The sequence below is a fragment of the Camelus ferus genome, chromosome 7 (assembly GCF_009834535.1).
Source record: "Camelus ferus isolate YT-003-E chromosome 7, BCGSAC_Cfer_1.0, whole genome shotgun sequence".
In the NCBI taxonomy this organism is placed as follows: domain Eukaryota; kingdom Metazoa; phylum Chordata; class Mammalia; order Artiodactyla; family Camelidae; genus Camelus; species Camelus ferus.
In genome coordinates, this window is record NC_045702.1 from 78,688,173 (window position 1) to 78,713,185 (window position 25,013).

General features: G+C 39.6%; 1 protein-coding gene across 1 annotated transcript; it reads left to right on the top strand.

Annotated features, from left to right (window-relative positions):
- The first annotated feature begins 15,743 nt into the window (after nucleotides 1-15,743).
- On the top strand, nucleotides 15,744-21,814 carry LOC102507451 (probable G-protein coupled receptor 141). The gene is made up of 2 exons (XM_006185333.2): nucleotides 15,744-15,853; nucleotides 20,892-21,814. The coding sequence occupies exon 2, from the start codon at nucleotides 20,927-20,929 to the stop codon at nucleotides 21,812-21,814; it is 888 nt and encodes a 295-aa protein (XP_006185395.2). The 5' UTR covers nucleotides 15,744-15,853; nucleotides 20,892-20,926.
- The last annotated feature ends 3,199 nt before the right edge of the window (nucleotides 21,815-25,013 follow it).

The following is a 25,013-nucleotide window of genomic DNA, read 5'->3' on the forward strand; positions in this document are numbered from 1 at the left end:
TCAAGAAGGTTTCATGCTACAACAGCGAATTTGGATAGTTACAAAAACTTCCTTTAAATAAGTTGAGGTTAGAAAACATAGAAAAGTAGTCTTTACTAGACCTCAGTCTCAAAATATTACCAGGACTGTTAGATTCTCTTTTCTCGAAGCTTGCTGCGTCTCACATGAGTGTTAATACTTTAGCCCTCCGTAAGATTATTTTAAAGGGTCTAAGGAAGGAATTGTATGAGCTACCACATAGTGGTGTTAGACTAATATAGTTTTTTTTCTTTTTTTAAAATGAAGTGGAGGAAGCCACCTTGCTAAGCTCTTGGGGCACAGATGGCCGGATTGTGTACATCATAATGCCTGATAAACCCCTGCAGGGCATGATCTAGACGTATTATTTAGCCATACAATGGTTAAAAAGTGTGTGCACAAATTAAACTTTAGAGACATATGGAACTAAACATAGCTCTAGAGAGATGTTTCTCCCCATTGTTAAAGAAAAAATTATACCTGTTAAAACAATAAGGAAGACTTTACACAGGGCTATTGCCACAGGTGTTGAGACTTTTGCAATTGTGGAGAAAGATTGGACTCAACTACTAATATAACAAAGACAGGTGGGGATGAGAGGGGATGGAGTGAGAGGCATTAGTGGGTGGAAAATTACTGAGAGGGTACATCAAAGGTAGGGGTGATTCTTGCTGAAGACTGATCAATGTGATCAAATATCAAGGGTAAGGGATCAGGAATTTGATGAGCTATTAAAAGTGATCAGAGATCAAGGGTGACAGAGGAGGAATTTGATCAGATATTGAGGGTGATCAGATATATCAAGGGTGGGAGATTCTCTCTAAAGCGACTCAGCAGGATTTGTGCTAAAACTGGACTTGGCTTGGCCAAAGAAAGGGCTAGGGCAGGAAGCCTTGGTGAGAAAAGGGCTCAGAGAAACCAAATTAAAGTTTGGCCAACGAGAAAGTCTGTCACCATCCAACCATCCACTTTCCAACACCCCGTCTTATTTCTTGTTTTTCTTTATTTCCTAATTCAGTCAGACTTGATCGAATTTCTAGATTTTCCTCCCTTGTCAGACATTTTCCAAAAAACCCTCAAGTCCTGCTGCTCCTTTGCCCTTTCCCTTCCCTCCCTGGATGCTTTACCTTTAACTGTCCTGAAATCTGATGATTCTGGCTGCAAAATCTTTCCAATTGCTCTCCATCATCGTTTCCACTGCTTTAGTTTAGGTTTTCATCCTCGAAACTCTCATCTTGTCTAAACTGGTTTTCCAGCCTGTAACTGACCTCCAACCCAGAGTTATTCTCTTATCTGAAGCCAAGGTAATCTTTTGAGAGTGCAAGTCCAATCACGTGATGCCCCGATGAAGAAATTTACACTGGCGCTTCATCTCCACGGAATAAAATGCGTGGAATAAATAGGCTCTGACCCTGCCAAGCTTCCAGCCTTAATTTCACCATTTGCCCCATGCTCTTTTACCCTCCAGCCATACCTATGGTTTCCCAAATGCTAGTGCCTTTTCATACCTCAGTGACTTTGCTCATGCCTCCTTTAAAGCCAGAAAAGCCTTCAAAACTAATACTCTCACCATACAATCCAGTGATCATGCTTCTTGGTATTTACCCAAAAGGGTTGGAAACGTGTGTGCACACAAACACCCGCAGATGGATGTGTATGGCAGCTTTATTCGTAATTGGCAAAACTGGGAAGCAACCAAGATGTCCTTCAGTAGGTGAATGGATAAATGAACTGTGGTACATCCAGACAATGGAATATTACTCAGAGCTAAGAACAAACTTTAAGCCATGAAAAGATGTGGAGGAAACTTAAATGCTTATTACTAAATGAAAGAAGCCAGTCTGAAAAGGCTACATGCTTTGGGATTCCAACTATGTGAAATTATGAAAAAGGCAAAACTATGGAGACACAATTGGGATGGGGAGGGGTGGGCGGTGAATAGGCAGAGCCCAGAGGATGTTTAGGTGAAAATACTCTGTATGACACTATGATGATGGATACATGTCATTATACTTTTTTGTCCAAACCCATAGAATGTACAACACCAAAAATAAACCCTAAGGTAAATTATGGACTTTGGGTTATTATGATCTGTCAGTGTAGGTTCACTGATTGCAACAAATGTACCATCTGGTGGGGGACAGTTGATAATGGGGGAGGTTGTGCATGTATCAGGGCAGACTGCATGTGGAGAAATCGCTGTACCTTCCTCTCAGTTTCTCTATGAACCTAAAACTGCTTTTTTAAAAAATTATCCTTAAAAAGAAATTTAAAAAAAACAACAACAGGAAATCCTTGTCTTACTTCTTCATAGAGTAAACTATTCCTTCTGTTTGGGCTTGTTTCTTCTACTTCCCTGCCTGCACAGTATTGTGATTTATTTGTTTATATGCCTGTGAGTTTCCTGTACACAGGGAGTATCACATAACTATATTTGTATCTTCTATATCTAATATAATATCCAGCAAATAGTGGACCCTCTCAAATTCTGTATTATTGAATTGATTTTTAACTTTAATCAGAATACCAGTTAACAAGTTAAAAATGGAAATTAAAACCAACTCATGGCTCTTTTGATGTTAGACAAAATTTTAAGAGAAAAGAGACTTTCAGTTAATTTCAAATAAAATAAATTCAGTGGTGTGCAAAACAGGAAATTATCTTGTGTTTTTAATAACAGGCAAAAATATTTAATAGCTTTCTGGAAAATATCATACTTGGAATAATGTTAAATATAGTAATTGTTCAACCCTATTCTGCTGCTGCTGAACAAAACAGACATCCACACTGCTCCTGTATCATCTACTGGCTGTTGCTCCATTTACAAGGTTTACCAGTTACCTGTTAAAGATCTTTCCTTTTCTAAATCGAGTCAACCCCTTTTTCTATGGATTATTAAAGTCTGGTTCATAATTTCTCTTTAAAGAACTTCTAGTCTCTTTATCATTCAAGCAAAATTTAATCCTGTGGCCAAAATAAATTAAGCAATATTGCGGTAAGATATTTCTCCAAAGCACCTGAGGAACGATATGCCAGAAAATCCAGAAGAATAGTTACTGTGCTAGGCAGAAAAATGGCCTAATCCCTTGAACCTGTGAATAAGTTATATTACATGGAAAAAAGGGACTTTGTAGATCTAATTGAGGGTACAGATTTTAAGAAAGGGAAATTATTGAGGATTATCCAGGTGGTCTCACTCTAACCACAGAAACATCTTCTCAAGCTGGAAGCAGCAGAGACATGGCAGAAGAAAAGTCAGAGAGATTCAGGGGTGGGGGGTGGTGGGAGAGAGGAGGACAATTTGAGGAGGAATAAGGTGGCCTTAGGAGCTAAGAGATGCCCCTGGCTGACAGCCAGCAAGGAAATTGAGACCTCAGCTCTACAGCTGCAAGGAACTGAATTACGCCAACAACATGAATGACTTTTAAAAGCTTGTTCTCCCCCAGAGCCACCCGATAAAAGCCTAGGCCAGCTGACATCTTGATTTTGGCCTTGGGAGCCTTGGAGAAGAGGAACCAGCTGACACTACCTGTACTTCTGACCTACAGAATTGTGACTTAATACATTTGAGTTGTTTTAAGTCACTAAATGTGTGGTATTTTGTTTCATCAGCAAAAGAAAATTAATATAACTACCTTTATACAGTTTGAAGACATTGTATGGGATATACTTATACTAAAAAAGTTAGTTGTGGCTTATCTGAAACTTAACTGGGCATCTTGTGTTTTATTTGGCCATCCTAATTAGGGAGAGCAGATGATAATTCAAATGGAAGGATGTAGAGTGGGAGGGTATAGCTCAGTGGTAGAGCACATGCCTAGTATGCATAAGGTCCGGGGTTCAATCCCCAGTACCTCCATAAAGTAATCGAATTACCACCTCCCACCCCCTGGTAAATGGAAGGATGTATAAGATGGAGAATACATGATGAAAGATACTTACTATAAGAAGAATAGAACAAATGCTTGGAAGTAAGGGCTATATACAGCTTTTCCTCAGAAGGGGGTGAAAGCCAAAAGCTTGAATGAAGGGAAACAAAGCTGGAAATGTTATAAAGAGCTAAATCACCGATGGCCTTGGATGGCTGATCCGGGATTTTGGTCCTTTTGATAATGATTTTTAGTAGGGTATAATTCTAGTGAAGTAGAATTGAAATCTTTTCATTCCATTTTTGAATATTTAAGTTACAAATGTGGCTGTAATAGCAGAAGCAGCTATTAATTAATTCAGATTAAATAAATGAACAAATGATCAAAACACCTTGAACACCTTGAGAAGAAGAGGAAATGATCTGTCTAAAAGGAAAGGGAAATTAGTTCTTTCTCGGAAAGTTAGTTAATGCTTAGATATGTGTCACAGACTTTAGGCAAAGCAAGCCTGTGTGTAGTTGAAATATTCAGAAACTATGATGCACCTTACAAATCCCACAGAGCAGGAAGTGAAACAGTTCAAAGCAATCACAATGTGTGAGTCAAGAGAGAAGTTTAGCTCATCAAGGAAGCACAAATGGAAAAGCTTCCTTTTTTTTCCCCAGCCGAACACAGACAATGCCAGGAATTTGGCAGCACTGGGGGAAGGAGGTGCTTAGCCAGCTAGTATGCCAACCACCATAACCCAAGTGAATGGTTTTGAGTTAATCAGACTGTCCAGAAAAAAAATTCCTAAGCTGAAGTAAAGTAGTCTCAAAAATGTAATGTGGGAAATGGGAAAAGATGGGGGACATGACACCCTGATAACGTCCCCTAACCCTAATTCCTTCCTGGAAACCATCCAGGAATATCAGTGTTACCTTCCTCCTCCTCCTGCCCCTTTGACATTACAGAAGTAATTTTAACTTCATAATGTATTTGTTATACAAATAGAGAAACAGAAGTAAAACGTGACTCCAACTTCCTCGCAAAACACTATTTCAAATATTTTCAAACTTCTGAAATAATTTTGAAAGTTGAAAAAGGCAATTTTACACTATTCTCAGGATTTTGAAAAGTGGCTTCTCTAAATAACAAAAGAAAAGACTAGAAGCACTATGTAGGTGTGACTGTATAGGTCATTATATTTATAGATTTTTTTTAGCCTATATCCAAATTTCTTGGCTTTGCTTTATGCCTGGTAGAAAACTGAGATGTATATATTCTGTATAAGGGAACTGAAATCTGAAGGACTCAGATACTTTGACATGAGTGATTTAATTAGCTATATAATACTTATATAGATATCTTAAAATCTCCTTTTAAGCCTAATAATTAAAAAATAATATTTAAGTATGGAGGTTCCTTAAAAACTAAAAATGGACTTACAATATGATCCAGCAATTCCACTGCTGGGCATATATCTGGAGAAAACACTAATTCAAAAAGATATACACCCTAGTGTTCATAGCAGCTCTATTTACGATAGCCAAGACATGGAAACAACCTAAGTGTCCATCAACAGATGACTGGGTAAAGAAGATGTGGTATATATACACAACGGAGTACTACTCAACCATAAAAAGAATGAAATAATGCCATTTGCAGCAACATGGATGGACCTAGAGATTATAATACTAAGTGAAGTCAGAAAGAGAAAGACAAATATCACATGATATCACTTATATGTGAAACCTAAAAAAAGAAATGATACAAATGAACTTATTTACAAATTGGAAAGAGACTCACAGACATAGAAAACAAACTGGTTACCAAAGGGAAAAGGGGTCGGGGGAAGGAAAAATTAGGAGTTTGAGATTAACATTTATACACTACAATATATAAAATAGATAAACAACAAGAACCTACTGTACAGCACAGGGAACTATTTTCAATATCTTGTTATAACCTATATGGAAAAAAATCTGACAAAGAATATATATATGCATGTGTATAACTGAATCACTTTGCTGTACACCTGAAACTAACACAGCATTGTACATCACTATAGTTCAATAAAACTTTTGTAAAAATTCATGTTTATTACTGACAAGTAAGTATGGTAAAGACTGAATCATTTCTCAAAGGCCTTCCAATTAATTAGAACTCCTTGGCATAGTTCTAATATTTCATTAAAAAACAAAGTTGGGAGAGATTGCGAGTCTTTATAAACTCAACCAGTTCCCACTAATTCCAAAACAATTTGTACAACTAGTTGCCTGGTTGCCTCCACACATCTCTTCCAAATGATAGTATTCTGATGCAAATTGTTTCAGAGGGCGCCTTCTGTGGACACAATATAGTCTTCAAATACATGCATACAGGAAACCACTTTTATAGCTTACCAGGTACAATCGGACTTTTAGAAAATGAATTAACTCTAATCAGATTCATAAGAGTTTTTCTTTTTTCCAAGTAGCACCCTTACATTTTCATTACATTTGTTCTCTAACACTTCTGTCCGTACACATTAGACTGGGCAGAATATCCACTCACTGATAAAACACTATTCACAGCGTAGAAAGTAAGCAGCACTCTTTATTACATGTGTTCTCTTTCGCCCTACCAAGTTTTATTGAGATATAATTGAAATACCGCACTGTGTAAGTTTAACGTGTAAAACATACTGATTTGATATGCTTATCTGCTGCAAAATGATTACCATCATAGTGTTAACTAACACCTCCATCACGTCACGTAATTGTCATTTCTTTTCAATGGTGAGAACATTTAGGATACACTCTCTTAGCAGCTTTCAAGTACATAATACAGTATCATTACCTATAATCACAATGTAGTATATTATCTCCGCAGAACTTAATTCATCTGGAAGTTTGTATCCTTTGACCAACACCTCCCCATCCCTCCCCTCCCCCTTCCCAGTAACTACCATTCCACTCTCCGTAAGAGCTTTTGATTAATGAGAATGCCAATGTACTTGTCTACCTTAGGAGGTAGGTGGCTTTTTTCTTGATATATGCTATCTAAAACATCCTCTTTTAAATTAAAAATCAAAGTACCTGGCAAAGAGAGGCTGGCACAGCAAAGTTGTGGGGAGAGAGTGTTTACAGAAAACCTGGAAATAGTAACACTATGCTTTTTCACAAGAGGTCCCTCAAAATTATTTTGAAGTCATTTTATGTTATTTAAGACTTGGGTGAATTTAGTTATGGCTTCTATGTGTGCTATAATGTCCTCCAAAAGGGGACACAGCTGGCAGCCAAATGACTGAGTGGAAAACAGAACATGCCTACCTGGCCTTGAGGAGAGGGAGGGTGGCAGCTTGAGGAACTTGACCTGGTTGTGTTCACCATGCACGTTGGCCCGGGGAGGCAGCACTGTGAGATGAGAGGAGATGGACTAGGGGTGGGAGCAGGACCCCCACCTTCTCCCCTCTTCCAATGGTGTGAGCTCCAATCCAGGTGTAGTGTGTTTCCACAGGTCCAGTTTGCAGCAAGACAACGGGATCCCAGTGGCGACTGAGACGTTCCCCCTCACCTAGGTATGTGAAGAAGCTCTGCCATTCCAGCAGGACATCCCATCTTAAATTCGAGCAGGTAATGCCTCTTCCAGGTGTGATGGGGCTTTGTCTCAGCAACACAGCCCATTGATCCATAGTGAGAGTCCAGTCTATGGCTGTTTCCCGTGACTTCTGTACCTTTATGGTGGTGGATGTCTTAGCAGATGTCCCCAGTCTCTCCTGTGGGGCGATAGACCCCACCATTTGATCGCTCAAACGTATTAAAGCTTGAGGCAGTACGTTAGTCCACCTGGCCAAAGTGATTTTACTAACAGTAATTTAATCTGCAGCTTTAATACTCCATTTTCTTTTGAGCAACCTGCTTCTTGCAGGTTACAGGGGAGATTCAACGTCATGGTCTTTTGCTCAGTCTTGCATATCATGACCTTTGAAATGTGACCACTGACCACTGTCTATTTGATGAGTGCATCCACACATGGTCAGCTTCTCTAATCCCATATTGATGGCAGCCAAACTTGCACAGTGACAGGGAGGGACCCAGTATAATCAATTTGCCAATCCCAAGGTGGGATCTCCAGTGGATGCCCCCAGACTCCTTTAGCAGTTGCCTTGGGCATTGTTTAGAACACACAGGACATGCTATTACTGCTTCAACCAAGTCACTCTATTTTGAGGGCAATCCAGCATCCTTAGCAATATGTCATGCCACCAGGGTGCTATGGTCGCCATTCTTTCTATGTATCCAATCTGCTTATCTGCTGAAGGATCAGTTGTTAGGGCTCATACCCGAGTGAGGGCATCAGCTTCCTGATTACCAAGGGGCATGGAAAACAGTGGAGACTGCTCCAGGCTCTTGCAGGCAGACCCAAATGTCTTTCCACATATTCTGACCCCACAAGGGCTTATTCACGATCATCTACCTATCAGCTTCCCATCGTCCAAGCCAGAGAGTTAATCTCTTTAGAACAGCCCAACTGTCGGTGCAAAGGGTTAATGGCCAGGGCTCAGGAGTGATCACCAGCCAAACTACTTGGCGTTCAGCCCACCGGGTTTGTTCCCATTTCTACCCAGACGGTGTCAGTGTTGGGCTGAAAGCTTCTGCGGTCCATGTGGATGGATGCCTCATTTAGATCCATTTGTGTACCAGGCGTCTGTGGGAATTTTCTTTTTTCCTCTCTCTCCAGGCTGCAGGGGCCACCACAGGAGTAGGTGTGGGGCCTCTGGAAGAGTCACATTCTCTATCCTTCCAGCTCAAGGAAGGCAAGCGGAGTGCACATTCCAAGGAGTTGGGGGGGGGTACTTTGAGTGCCTGGGTCCAACTGGGGTTCAACCAGTGGTCACATCCTCTTGATCACCTCCTCCAACAATTGTCTTGACATCAAGACCATGTTTCATTACTCTAATTTTAAAAAAGGAAAAGGGAAAGAAGGAATGTAAGTCAACTGAGATATTTTTGCTGCCTGCATTTATTCTCTCAAAATAGCTTTAAAGTACAAACTTGATAAAATTCCAAAACATTAGTGGAATCAAATAGGAAGTCCCTATGTTTCTAAGTTACATGACTCACAGAAACCATTAAGTATACGTGTTTTCATGGGCACGCAGAAAAACCTGACTATGTCATTTCAAAAGAAGAAAAAGAACCCAGATGATGTTCCTACAGCATTTTTGAAGACATGCTTCTTCATTTTCCCTTGAAGAAGGTAGTACGTTAAAGAGATGATATCTGAGGTGAGACTTGACTAATATGAAATCCAAAAGAGGTTGGAAGAAGGAATCTTTGGTTTCAAAAATGGGAAGTGAGAAAATGCAACTAAATGCATCTCAACACAAAGTCTGAGGTGACACTGAGAGAAGACTCACAGGGCCCTGCACAGGAGGGCATGTGCTGGGAATTCTGTGTTGTGGAGGAGGGTGAGTGGGGGAAGGCTTGGCAGTGCTCTGAGTTACATGCAAAAGCTTAGTTCCTTAACCTGAACTTTACCGCCATCATTTGACACTGGACAGACCATAAGGAGTTAATACAGTAAATTGTACAGGGACCTGCTCCTGCCATTTAAAATCCTCTAATCGTGTTCCTGAGAGGCCAGACAAAAGCACCACTGATTACTTCCTGAAAAGACCTCCCTGCTCCCTCCTTGTGCTCCGCACAGTACTTTCTAGTCGTGGGAGCCAGTTGGTTCAGGAAAGGGAGCCCTCTCTCCAGCCACGGGATGTACACCATGAGGGTTTTCAGGTAGGTCAAGGAGTCAACAAAATAATCCATTCTAGCCAATGAGATGTAAAGGCAGGTCTGCTGGAGGGCTTCCAGAAATACTCCCCTCCCCCAATAAAAAGAGACAGTGGGAGGAGACAGTTTCTTTTTCTGCCTCTCCGTAAGGTTGTGTGAGGACCTGAAAATGGAAACAATGGCCACCACTTTGTAACCATGAGGGGAAAGCCCTGAGATTCACAGGGAAACCAGCCCAGAGTTCTACCATCTCTGGGTGTCGAGAAAACCCTTCCCTGGAGCCACCCACCCTGGATCTCTTATAACATGAGAGAAAAAATTTCTCATCTCATTCAAGACACTTGTATTGGTAGTGTTACTTGGAGACAGAAACCACCCCGTTATAAACACACAGTGAGGCTAAACTAGATGTAGAAAAACTAGATGTAGGCTAAACTAGAGTCATTCAGACTCTGATCTGCCTCTCAGCCTTGCCTCAGCCCTGTCTCTAGGGTCATATCTCTCAGACCACAATCAGAGCAGGAAGTGGGGCAGGATGTTTTGCCAATATGTATGCAGTGAACCTGGCTACTGAGTTAGACGTTTGCTACCTACCTGTCTGCTGCCTGCTCCATTTCTTCTCGCAAGCCTCGTATCCCTGGCTTCCTTCCAGGGATATGGTCCCAAAGTGAACTCCAGCCCTTCTGTGTGCTACCCTGACCTCTGGAAGGGTAAAGCCTGTTCATGCCCTCCTTGGAAGTGGTCCCCTGAAGAACTGCATCAAAATAAATCAGGATAGCCTGGTGGCTTGTTGAAAGTAAATGGCTGCCTGGTCCCACCTACCCACTGGCTCTCAGGAAGCGCCATGTTAATTAGCTGCACGATTACCTCTGACGTAGGTGAAAGCTGAAAGCTCTGCCTTACCCCCGACTGCCCTGTGAATGGGTCCGTGCACGAATAAGCACACCAGGTTCATTGCCTCTACCCACCTGGATTTCCTCTTTCCTCTCTGCCCCTCACAGCAGGTTGAACCTGCCGAATCTGTCTCTCCCTCTGAGCACACCATTGGACTGCTCAGCTGCCCCCATGGGGCAGACCCCTTGACTGGAATCCATTTCCCTGGTTCCACTTTTCCTGGCTCAATCTTTCTCCCCAGTGCCCCAAATTCAGCCCAAGTTAATTAATTATGATATCCCTAAATCCTCATTGAGCCAGTGAATATCCACATGCCTGAAATCCATTAGTTAATTATTAGAAACTCATACTTTTTTTTTTTTAATTCCTGGAAAGAAAAATCCTATCTGTTAACTTAGGATGGGTGGAGCATGAGCTAGGTCAGCACGGCACAGTTATCATTAAGAAATCAGTATATACAATATCTTATGGTAGCTCACAGAGAAAAAAATGGGACAATGAATATATATATGTTCATGTATAACTGAAAAATTGTGCTCTACACTGGAATTTGACACAACATTGTAAAATGATTATAAATCAATAAAAAATGTGAGGAAAAAAGGAAATCAAGATGCTTTTGATGTATCTGTCAGTTTTGCATTTGGTGCTTTTAAAAATCACCTCTTAGGACAGGGAAAAAATTATATGCTGCATATTTTAAAAATAAAGGGATTCAAAGATTCTGTGGCTTGCCCAAAGTTACATGGTGCCCATCGGAGTTCAAACTCCAGTTGTCCCACGGGTCTCAGGAGTCCAGTTCAAGTGCTGTGTTAGCCTTCCTGTGCCACCGCATAACGCAATGACACAATGGTCTGTTAGCAATTTGCAGCAATCCAGAAGGCACTCTTCTGGAGTGTCAGAGGCTCTGCCCTGCCCCTGGGAAACTAAACCTTGCCCGCCCTCAAGTGCAGTGCACGCCATTCTCCCTGAATAGGTCTTTCTGCTGCCGCAGCAGGAAAATGTGATCAGCTTTGGCCATCACCGAGTTCTAAAAGCTTTTGTATTTTTTTAAATTTACAAATAATAGGGAAATTAATGTAATTGCAAGAAGTTTTATTTCCTTGAAAAGGAGGCTGGCCTGAGCACCTAATTAAAACCGCTTTTCACACTCTGAACAAGGTGTTAGATTTCAGTTGGCAAAATCCCTTGGGATTTGGCCTTTCCTTGAGAAGAGCGTTTCTTTTTAAAGATCTGGTGAGATTTTGAGGAAAAGGTGATTAGTGAAATTGCTCTTCATCCTAACTAGAGCTCGCAAAAAAAAAAAAAAAAAAAAAAAAAAGCGCAAAGCATTCTGTAATCACTGGTGTAATAAAGACAAAGTTATTATATTTTTCTACTTAGCCAGAAGGAAATATGAGGTTTCTCTGAAGCCTTGAGATAGGTTCCTTAGAACTGGAGACACTGAAATCTCTGACAGCTAGTGATATTTATCTGAGTTCTTTGAACAGTCAAAGCATGAACTAGGTCACCATAGGGCCCATTTTGACTTGAAAATTCAAAACCAGTTCATCCTCATGGTCAGCCTCCTTTGTGGTCCAAGACTAGCATTTTACAATTTTATCATATAAATACGCAAAAAGCTTCCATCATTAGCAATCCTTGATTGATCATTTAGTCCATCAACTACTGCCCTCTGATTCTGTCCACGTATTTACCGTCAATGGACATATTTCAAACTTTGTTAATTTGTTCTCTTGGCAATATTTGACCTTGTTGACCTCACCCTTCTTTAAATCTCTTTACTCTTTGGGTCCCTCAACAACTCTTCTTCCTGCTTCTCTTCTGCCCCATCTCCCCCAGGTTCAAACATACCTGCTTATCCAACCAATGCTCGTTCCTCCCCACATAAAAGCTGACAGCCTATAGCTAGGAAAGAAAGGAGGTGAGATCATGGGGACTAGGAATTACTTAACAAACTGTGGTTCTCTTAGTGAATCTTTTCAATAGAACTTGCTGTAATTGAGCACTTGAAATGGGGCTAACATGACCGAGGAAGTGAAATGTTTACGGTGATTGAAATAGTCACATGTGCAAGATGCTACCATACTGAACAGTGTAGTGTAGAGTCTTGCTACACCAAGTGATGGTCCATGGTGCATAGACCGAGGGACCAGCAGCTTGTGCATCACTTCGGTGCCAGTTAGAAATACAAAATTTCAGGCCCCACCCCAGATCTACTGAATCAGAATCTGCATCTTAACAAATCACCAGGTGATTCATAAGCACGATAACACTTGAGAAACAATGCTTAGGAAGTTTCATTTTAAATCACTATAGCAATACACACCTGTTTATATCCTAGAACAGCTTGTGGATATTATCATACCTTGAAGAAGGTTACTTTTGTGACTTTTTACGAAGTCTTCCTTGACATATTAATCAGATACTTTGTTAATCATATCTTGATTGAAGTCTCCCTGGATGTCAAAATACTATTATTATTATTATTTCAGAAAGCAATTGAGTTTAATCTATTGACCTGAGCTACATCTCATCCTTTGGTCTAGTGTGTATCAAGTGTTAGTAAAACCACTATTTCCTTTCCTGTGCTCTGAGGAAATAATACCTTCCTTTCATAAAAGAATAGAATAAAGAAGGGAAAAACAATAAACCACATTGTACAGTAACCTCCAAGGAAGTAACCAGCTTTACTGTGATATCAGGTCACACCCTAAGGCACATGAGAAGATTGATACAAAGCATTTAATGATCTGAAGCTAAAAGGGAGATTATAGGAAAAGTTTATCTTGAACAAAATGTTTCCTTATTGTTGATTGGATGTCTCCATGCTCTGGATGCTTCATAGCGGTAAGAAGCACAGTCACCTAAAATAGAGACAAGACTCTTTGGAATATGGTGAAGCCTTCAGATGCAGGTGCCCAGAGTGGGCAGAGGTCCAGGACCCAGGTGCTGCCTCGAGTATCTAGGCTGGCTTAGCCTCTGAGCATTTTGGTTCAGACAGGGTACTGAACCTGGCATTTCAGTGTCTTGAGTAATAACTTAAGAGTGTAAACAGGTTTGAGAATTCACAGCTGTAGATTTTGTTAGACTTTCCTAAGGACATTTCACAGTAGCAATTTTGCAACTCTAGAAAGACAAGCGCCCCCTACCCCATTCTTCCAGGATCAGGGACGGCCCACCAATGGCCATCTCAAATGGCACCTCTGGTGGAGGGGGACAAGGGGCAAGAAGGCGACATCTCCAGGAGCATCTGCTTTGGACCTGCTCCTTCAGAGGACAGAGGAACTTTGTCTTCTGAAAATGAACTTAGGCTTATCACCAATGTTAATGTCTTACTTTAATGGTCTGTGTGTGTTGGGGCAGGGACAGGGTGTGGGAAGACTGTATTTAAAGAAGAATTTTAATTCTCTAGAATTTTAAATTATACTTCTACTTAAAGATTAACGCCCATTCCCAAAAATTAGATTCCAGACATCACAGAGAAGAAGGTGGAAAATTAAGCCATTGATTGTTCATGTGTCTGCAAGACACTATCTCAAGTTTTCCAGGTGTGTATCATGATGCAGTGGACACAAAAGCTTGGAATAGGGGATGTGTGTGTTTTTTTTTAATCCTTATCTGCCATCTAACTAGCTCTATGGCCTTGTGGTAATTTCCTAAACTCTCTGAATTGTAGTGGCTTCATCTGTTAAATAATAGGGTTGTACATTCTAGACTAGGTGGTGTCTAAGCTCTCATATTAAGATTTTATTTTTTTTCTTAAAAATCTTGGCACTCCTGAATGAAAAGGGATGAATTCTGAGTATAGGGGGAAAATATTGAATGCGTACATTCTTCTAGCTGTGTTTTAAGTACAATATACACACATCTTAGTACTTTGAAGTCATTATGTTGTCAACATGAACAATAAATTTGTGTGCTATCCATAGTTCTGAACTCTTGCCAAGTTTTATTTTTATGCTCTGCTGTTGGTCACATGTAACTTATTTCCCAGTTAGTCCTGCAACAGACAAGCAACCCCTAAATCTAGCATGCTTTCTATGGGAACGTATTTTATCCTGAAGATTCCAGGAAACACATTTTACCTGAAAAATGATGCCCACAGATAATATATCAAAATCCAGGCCTATAACCTAGACTTCATATTTTTGAAATAATTTGATATAAGGAGAAATATTTAAAATTGGTTGAAAAATTGGTTCCATGGGAAATTTTTCCAGCTGAGTTGAGTTGGTACAAATTTGCTTTTGACAGCACGAGTTCGAAATCTCATCTTCCAATTGAAAGTTTTTTCTTGAAATAATTAAGCATGTGGTTTTATTATGTTTAGATTCTGTTGTTTTATTTCTCTGTGGCCACACACACTGTTGGATGATCGTGTAACAGATGGCATGGGTGGGGATGGTATTTATTTTTTCCAAAGCAAATGAGAATTTTATCAATTGTTACCTAAATATAGGCCATAATGAGCTTGCTTTACAGGTAATAGAGAGTTGGTCCTCTTGAAGTCCTGCAGCTGAGCAGTAATATGACTTGGGGCTGGATTTGCTTGCCGTGGGTCTCTTTAGGTGTAAGAAACCCAATACATCCTCCAAATTACGCTCTGATGTCTTAGCAGAACTAAAGATGACTATGCAGTTAGAACAGGAAGTGAGAAGATTGATGTAAGAAAATGTAAGACTTCTGAGAAAAACAAAACGAGCCCCTCCTGTGGAAGTTACATCATCAGAGGGTTGAGCTTCAAAAGGAACCCTATCTCCAAATGGCAGGTATTGAGAGAAGGGAGTCTTTGGAAGTTGAAAGCCAGAGATAGAAATATTTTGAGCTTACTGATGAGAAGATGAAAGTCTCACAGAAGGGACTCCTTCCAGGTCATTCTTATACTGAATATGAAACACTTGGGATAAAACAAGTATGATAAGAAAGAGCAATGGGAACAAAAAAACTCTTTAAAGTTTTTCATGTTAATAAGAAAAATGATTGCAAATAAGTCATTGATAGTGAAAATGGAAGTCTTAACATAGAGGAATGATTTTGAATCTGTTCCACCACTAGCCGAAGAGAGAAACATCCGTTTGTGGCCCAGATGGTTTATCTGGGTTCTCCATCTTCACTGTTTAAGTTCAGAAACCCACAGTCTGCAGAGTGAGCTCTCCCCCAGTTCATTATTCATCCCGAAACTTCTCCTGACTGTTGTTGTAAGTGAAGTCTTGATTCTAGCAAACTGCTCTTATTACCTCCCCTGATGCAGATCACCAACAAATGACCAGGGTGCCTGGAATCTTCTACCAGCAGCACATCATAAGAGGAAAAGAACAAGTAAGTAGTTGGGTAGTCATTTAAATGTTTCTGTGTAGAAAGCAGATCGAGAAATTTCAGGACTTGGTTTTAATGAGCTAAGAAATATCTCAAAATTGCAGGGGGTGAGGGCAGTGGTCATAAGGGTAAGGTCCTGAGAGAAAGGAAAAGTGATCATCCAACATCTCTCTTCCTTTGGAATTTATTCCTATGCATTTAAATATGTGTAGGGTAAGTCTGAGAAGTAATGGAAAAGGGATGGCATCTTGTGTGTATGAAACATCTTTGTTTACATTTTGGAGGGGGACATGGCATTGGCACTTTGATGACCGAGTCCATGTCAGGGAATCTGTTAGGTCTTTATACAGGCAAAATAGATCTTCTCATTCTCATATTTGCAACTGACAAGCCGACTTCATTGTTAAGTATTTGTCCCATTATTAGCCAGCTAATAACCTATTCCCAAAAGTCACACTGCCTTGGCAGTTTTGTCCATTTAAACCACGGACCTGATAAATTATTTTAACTTTTCATTGCTTTAAAATAATTTCAAACTTCAGATATTGTCTGCTTAGACTTGAGGACCACCAAAACTTTGAAACCAAGTCAGTAGTATCATATTTGTTGTTCATAAGTCATATAAAACTATTTTGTTTCACACAAAAACTATGTAAGCCCTATGTATTTTATATATATGTACTTTGCTAAAATGCATATTTCACCACATTAATATTTAAGTTATTATGCAAATTATGATTTTTAAAAATTACAGTAAAATCTTATTTGGGAGTTGTAAATACGACTTGTTTCAAAAAAATTTTTTGTAAACAAAAATTCAGTTATTCTAAGAAGATTCCATAGTAGCAGAAGAAAAATTCTAAGCTATTGAGGCATTCGTTATGGAGTAACTTCTCCCTCAGATGCAAACACTCAAACTCTGCTTCTGGCCACATAGGCAGGCGATACATGAAGAAAATGAAGACGGACCCTTCCAGAGAGGAAAGTCTGATCTGTTGATGCCTGGGTCTCATACTGTCTAATCAAAGGACATTTTTAAAAATTGTCAGATATGCATTAAGTACTTATTAATGCAGCAACGATTTTATGTAACATAACTGTATTTGCCCCTATGTAGAGTAAGGAGAAAGAGGTAAATAATGGCTTTTTGTTCTGGTTGTTTGACCTTAAGAATCTTAGCTTTATGTGGCTTTTTATCCCCCAGTTATAAAGCTGTCTGAAGCACACTGACTCAGCTTAAGTTTCCAGTAATGCAGGCAGTGTGACCTTCTGCATTTCACAGCTAGAGCTCGATGAGGCCAGGTGACACGTGTGCACTCTCTCAGCGACTAAATAAAAGAGTGGCACTTAGACGCAGGAAGGTACTTTGCCAGGGCTCTGTCTTTCCGCTATACAATCACTGCCATGTATATACCTGTATCTGAAAAACCTCAATGAGAACTAAACAGAACCCACCCTCAAACCGCAATTCTTCACCAAAGTGCAAAACATCAGGCCAGGAAAATATTTAGATTTTGGAAGAAGGAAAGAGTGCAGGTAATAATACATTATATATTAATTCTTGCCCCAAAGCTGTTCACAGAGAATATTTTTTAATGTCTGATACACGTTCTTACAATAATTAACATGTAATTTACATTGTCTTTCTCTAGAGTATCTCAAATTGGATTTCTTTTTTTTCTAACATTTTTTTATTGATTTATAATCATTTTACAATGTGTGTCAAATTCCAGTGTAGAGCACAAGTTTTCAGTTATACATGAACATGTATATATTCATTGTCACATTTTTTTCTCTGTGAGCTACCATAAGATCTTGTGTATATTTCCCTGTGCTATACAGTATAATCTTGTTTATCTATTCTACAATTTTGAAATCCCAGTCTATCTCTTCCCACCCCTGCCCTCTTGGCAACCACCAGTTTATATTCTATGTCTGTGAGTCTATTTCTGTTTTGTATTTATGCTTTGTTTGCTTTTTTTTTTAGATTCCACATATGAGCGCTCTCATATGGCATTTTTCTTTCTTTTTCTGGCTTACTTCACTTAGAATGACATTCTCCAGGAACATCCATGTTGCTGCAAATGGCGTTATGTTGTCGGCTTTTATGGCTGAGTAGTATTCCATTCTATAAATATACCTACATTCTTCTTTATCCAGTCATCTGTTAATAGACATTTAGGATCTTTCCATGTCTTGGCTATTGTAAATAGTGCTGCTATGAACATTGGGGTGCAGGTGTCATCCTGAAGTAGGGTTCCTTCTGGATATACGCCCAGGAGTGGGATTCCTGGGTCATACGGTAAGTCTATTCCTAGTCTTTTGAGGAATCTCCACACTGTTTTCCATAGTGGCTGCACCAAACTGCATTCCCACCAGCAGTGAAGGAGGGTTCCCCTTTCTCCACAGCCTCTCCAGCATTTGTCATTTGTGGATTTTTGAATGATGGCCATTCTGACTGGTGTGAGGTGATACCTCATTGTAGTTTTGATTTGCATTTCTCTGATAATTAGTGATATTGAGCATTTTTTCATGTGCCTATTGATCATTTGTATGTCTTCCTTGGAGAATTGCTTGTTTAGGTCTTCTGCCCATTTTTGGATTGGGTTGTTTATTTTTTTCTTATTGAGTTGTATGAGCTGCTTATATATTCTGGAGATCAAGCCTTTGTCAGTTTCATTTGCAAAAATGTTTTCCCATTCTGTAGGTTGTCTTTTTGTTTTACTTATGGTTTCCTTTGCTGTTCAGAAGCTTGTAAGTTTCATTAGGTCCCATTTGTTTATTCTTGCTTTTATTTCTTCTAGGAGAAAATTTTTGAGATGTATGTCAGATAATGTTTTGCCTGTATTTTCCTCTAGGAGGTTTATTGTATCTTGTCTTATGTTTAAGTCTTTGATCCATTTTGAGTTTATTTTTGTGTATAGTGTAAGGGAGTGTTCTAGCCTCATTGCTTTAAATGCTGCTGTCCAGTTTTCCCACCACTATTTGCTGAAGAGACTGTCTTTATTCCATTGTATATTCTTGCCTCCTTTGTCGAAAATTAGTTGACCAAAAGTTTGTGGGTTCATTTCTGGGCTCTCTATTCTGTTCCATTGGTCTATATGTCTGTTTTTGTACCAATACCATGCTGTCTTGATGACTGTAGCTCTATAGTATTGTCTGAAGTCTGGGAGAGTTATTCCTCCAGCCTCTTTCTTTCTCTTCAGTAATGCTTTGGCAATTCTAGGTCTTTGATGGTTCCATATAAATTTTATTGTGATTTGTTCTAGTTCTGTGAAATATGTCCTGGGTAATTTGATAGGGATTGCATTAAATCTGTAGATTGCCTTGGGTAGTGTGACCATTTTAACAATATTGATTCTTCCAATCCAAGAGCATGGAATATCTTTCCATTTTTTAAAGTCTTCTTTAATTTCCTTCATCAATGGTTTATAGTTTTCTGTGTATAATTCTTTCACCTCCTTGGTTAGATTTATTCCTAGGTATTTTATTACTTTGGGTGCTATTTTAAAGGGGATTGCTTCTTTACTTTCTTTTTCTGTTGATTCATCATTAGTGTAAAGAAATGCAACTGATTTTTGAATGTTAATCTTGTAACCTGCTACCTTGCTGAATTCTTTCGATCAGCTCTAGTAGTTTCTGTGTGGACCTTTTAGGGTTTTCTATATATAGTAACATGTCGTTGGCATATAGTGACACTTTTACCTTCTTCTTCTCCAATTTGGATCCCTTTTATTTCTCTCTCTTGCCTGATTGCTGTGGCTAGGAATTCCAAGACTATGTTGAATAGGAGTGGTGATAGTGGGCATCCTTGTCTTGTCCCAGATTTTAGTGGGAAGCTTTAGAGTTTTTCACTGTTGAGTATTATGCTGGCTATAGGTTTGTCATATATAGCTTTTATTATGTTGAGATATGTTCCCTCTATAGCCACTTTGGTGAGTGTTTTTTATCATAAATGGATGTTGAATTTTATCAAATGCTTTTTCTGCATCTATTGAGATGATCATGTGGTTTTTGTCCTTTCTCTTGTTGATGTGATGTATTACATTGATTGATTTGCATATGTTGAACCACCCTTGTGTCCCTGGGATGAACCCCACTTGGGGTTCCACTTGGTCATGATGTATAAACTTTTTTATGTGTTGTTGGATTCTATTTGCTAATATTTTGGTGAGGATTTTGGCGTCTATGTTCATCAGTGATATTGGCCTATAATTCTCTTTTTTGGTAGTGTCTTTGCCTGGTTTTGGTATCAGGGTGATGGTGGCTTCATAGAATGAGTTTGGGAGTACTCCCTCCTTTTCAATCTTCAGGAAGAGTTTGAGAAGGACTGGTATGAGTTCTTCTTTGTATGTTTGGTAGAATTCCCCAGTGAAGCCGTCCGGTCCTGGACTTTTATTTGTAGGGAGGTTTCAAATTGGACTTCTTGACAGTAGGAGGGACTGATTTTTAACAGATCTGATGTGAACGTGTGTTCTGGATGTATCCTGACCCTGCCTTTATTTAAAATGTATTTTTCAGGGGGCAGGGTACAGCTCAGTGGTAGAGTGCATGCTAAGCATGCAGGAGGCCCTGGGATCAATTCCAAGTACTGCCATTAAAAATAAATAAATAAATAAAATTAATTTTGTTTATCATGAATTTTTGCATTAATTTTGATTAAAAGCATTGCGTTAAAATATTTTTAATTTTGATTACTGAGTTTTTAGCCCTTCCTTAAATTTTATGCCAGAGGCTAACATGCCTTATGCTAAGTGCCACCCTGGTAAGTGAGTTTAGACATACGTGTTAATGGAATGAATGCTTGAATGCACAGTTACAACTTGTATATTCAGACAATATTACGTTTGTGATTTCGTTTCACTCATCTCAGTCTCTTCAATATGTTTGGGTCATGAAATGGAGTCTGGCAATATTTATTGCGGACTCGGTTTTAGGCTTGTAAATAATTGTCTGGGATGGGGAAACTCAATACGATTAATGTGCAGTTGCTGAACAGTTTCAATATACTCATTGTAATTTTGTAAAACTTTTGATTTAGGGGTTTAGGGTCCTTTAAGCATCTTGTGGTGAAACATGGAGTCGATGAATACAACCACCCTATCCAACGCTTCGAATAGAGACCCAGGCCACTGTGATGCGCACTGCCGGACAATTCTGATAACCGTCTATGGCGTGGTTTTGCTGGGAGGCACCGCTGGAGCTGTTACAATGTCATGCATGATGTTCAAAAGGAATAGCCAATCCATGGTTGCCGTGATCGTTCTCAACATCCTAGTGCTGCACTCGATCCTCCTGGTCAGCCTGCCCTTCCGCCTCAGCTATTACGTCTTAGTTGTCTGGGAGTTTGGAACCTTTACCTGCCGATTGGTTAGCAGCATAATATATGGTCATATGTACCTCACGTTTGTTTTCTATGTGGCCATCATCATACTCCGATTGCTCATCTATTTTAAAAAACTCCAAATGCAGCAGCTCCAAAAGTACCACGCGGTGGTTTTAAGCATTATTATTTGGATGGTGGGTAGCGTCATTTTTTTGCTCATTTTTTTTTTACAGTATGGCATCGACCCAAGTTACTCAGAACAGCAACGATGCTTTGAGTTCTACAAAGACCTCAGTCGCAGGGAATTCATTACCTTGAACTACTCCATGATTGTCATTTTGATGACAACGGTTGTGACCCTCTTTCTGATACAGACGGGTGTCATCCTTCAGCTGGCAAAGGCTCTTTGGCCTGACCTGTGGGCCCACCAAGAGTACAGAGCTCAAATCAAGAGCTTCTTCTTCCTCCTAGTAATAGTTGTCTGTTTTGTACCCCATCACGCCTTCCGGGTACACTTCATTCAAAATTATTCACAGAGAGAAAAGTCTGAGTTAATTCTCTACAATGAAATTTTTGTTGCTTTAACTACTGTCTGTTGCCTAGATATGCTGTGTTTCGTAGGTGGAATTATCCATTAAATATTCCCATGCCACTTGCTTTGTGGTCAGTTTCCCACCGTTGTGATAAAAAAGTTTCAACTGAATGGGTGCTTCCATGACGTCAACATTTTAAAAATCCTCTGCTCTTACTCACCACCAGAATTGTTACCAGGAAAAGGTCGTGAAGAATGATTTTTCCTCCCTTCTCAGAAAACTGTTGTCAGTTCTTCATTAACATAGAATATGCTCTATCATCCTAGCTCTGCACAAGTTGACCCCAACCATCCAGACTCAACTCCTACCTCTTTCTTCATGAGATGTTTTCACCGCTAAGCACAGCTACTGGCTTTCCCCGTGCACTCTCCAGCCTGCCCTCTTCTCTGCATTTACTCTCACTGAGCATCCTAGAATGTTCTTTCTCTCTACTTCTAAAGTATCTATTCTTCAAGGTCCAGAGAACCTGACGATAAGGACTCTACAGAAGCCTTAGCTTATTCAACTTATGCTCAGCTTGAGACAGCTGCATCTTGAACAGCACTGATAGCCAGTAGAGCTACGGCTGCAGTATTTGGAGGAAAGGATTAGCTCAGATGGTCAAGAGACTTAGAGGAAGACCTTTCAGGATTGATAGGGCATTGATGTGGTTTGATTCTGAATAAGACATACTAGTTCCTCAGGAAGCCGAGGTTACCTCCTAGACCTACCTTCCCAGACATGGATCCAAGAAGCAGGAAAAGAAGTAGGAAAAGTTTGAAGCCAGCTGGACTTAGTCTAAGTGTGCTGGCAGACAGACTGTATTAGAGCCCATGGCTTTGAGCTTGTTCAAGACACCCTATTGACCAAGTAGTGTTATTACATAATTAAATCAACACTGGTATCAGCTAAAGTCAATAAAAACACCAACATAACCAACTCAGATTCCACTTATCAGATATAGAAACTGACATGCCCTTATGCTTTGCTTATAATAATGCTATACCTTCGAGACTGAATTTAATGAATCAAATAACCCAATAATGCCCTTACTGGGTAAGAAGGCAACAGTTTATGCAAAGGAGTTTTTGAGTCATCTGGAGAACTGGATCCAAAAATGCTTAGTAACTATGGAGTCTTGGGTGAGGTATTTATCATCTCTGAGCCATGGTTTCCTGTGTCACAGGGTTTGGTAAAGCTGAAACAAGATAACTGCTTGTGTAAAATAGTGGCATCACGCCTGGCATGTGGTATTTAGGAAAATATTACTTCTTTCCCTAATTCAGTGACATCTTTTTGCAAGAAAATTTAAATGCAGGTCCAAAATGTTAATCCATATAGAATTATAGACCATATATTTTATATCTATATATTTTAGAGGCTTGAATGTTATTGATCAATATTAATCTCATGCTTAATGTCATTATTAAATCTATAACCAAATGGATAATTATTCCTCTTTTTGCCTGTAAGAACTTGCCATTATTATTGTTATGGTAATTATTAATTATACTCCAAAATACTACAGTAGAAACACTAAATCCTGCTGTCATAGAACAAGATAACTAGCAGTGTACCTAAATTACATGTAATCACTTTTTAGTGGGGTTTGGTATGTCTTAAGTAATAGTCACCTCAAGATGAATTATGATTCATTATAATCAGGATACAGTCAGTACTCAACTTACTAATGCATTGGGTTCTATGAGTTTGCTCACCATAAGCTGGAGACTGTACTAAGCATTTTATCTATTTTAAATCATTGAATCCACACAGAAGTCATTAAATAGACTCTGTTATTAGCTCCAGTAACAACTACAGAGAGCTTAGAAAACTTGCCTAAGGTCAGAAAGACTACCCCTATCTAATATTGCTTCATGGGGATTTCATAGAAAATGTGTATCTGTTAGGGCAAGGGTTGTGGGGGAGGAGAAGAGATTAGCTAGAAAAAGCCTTAATGTGATAATTTTATTTATTCACAAATTACTGACCACACAAAGCAAGGTCGATCCTACATGCCATTTCTCAAACCCAACACTATTGTACACAAGGGCTTTTGCCTGATGACGTTTTTCCTGGGGATTCACCAATTCTGTGCATCATAAACTCCTAATTTAATTGTTAATAGTGGTAATGAATCTTCTCTTATTTATTTAAAAAATTTTTTTTGGCGAGGAAGGTAATTAGGTTTACTTATTTGTTTTATTTTTAGAGGAGGTAGTGGGGATTGAACCTAGGACCTTGTATATGCTAAGCCTGCACTCTACCACTTGAGCTATAACATCCCCCATAAGTCTTCTCTTTCCTTCTTGCCACCCTAAAACCCCTGAGCTCATGATCTTCCCTCCAGGTCTGAACCTCCTTTCACACCCCGCATTCATGTGAAAAGCATCATTCACTCACCCAAACTCCAAACTTGAGTTTTCTTTAATTTTTCCCACTTGCTCCCCCTACAAAGAGTTACTCCCTGAGTCCCATTGATACAAACCCCCAAATATCACGAGAGTCTGTCTCTTTCACTGTGTACCTCTGGTCTCTGCCTTCATTTAGGTCTTCAGCCCAGCTCTTCTGTGTTGCTGCAATAGATCTCAATTTGTTATCTCCTGTTTCACCTCCCCAACCACATGTGCTTCAATTGCCAGACTGATGGTTACAGTGGTTTTCCCAGAACTGAAACATTTTTATGTCAACCATCTATTGTAAATCCTTCCACTTTAAACTTTGAGAAGCTTCACACTGTTTTCACATAGAGCCCACACAGAGCTTGTGGGACTTCCTGTGCTCCAGTCACAGTTGACCTTTCCAGACAACGCAACTCCCCACAGATCTTTCATTTCAGACAGAGCATCACGTTCATAGTTCCCTCTCTATGTTAGACTCTTTCGTCCCCTACGGCTTGGCACATCCTGTTTTCTCCACCTTGAAGTCACCTTTCTCCCTTGTCCTCCCTTCATTCCCATCTGCCTCACTCTGCCCCCTGCTTAGCTCTACTTTACCTTTGGCTCTTGCCTCCAATCCTTTACAGAGAGCGGTGGGAGTGATTAATTACTCTTATTTGTCTTTTGCAAATGCTCATGTGCCAGATCTCATGGTGCCCCTTCCCTGTCTGCAGACTGAGTTAAGAACCTCCTCTTTAACCAGTTCCCCTGTAATCCTATGTATAGCTCTATGCCAGCACCTAGCATGCTAAGACACAGTGCTAGAGTGAGAGAGAGCACATATAAGATACTAAAGGATATTTCTGTCTCTTCAGGGGTTAAAATAT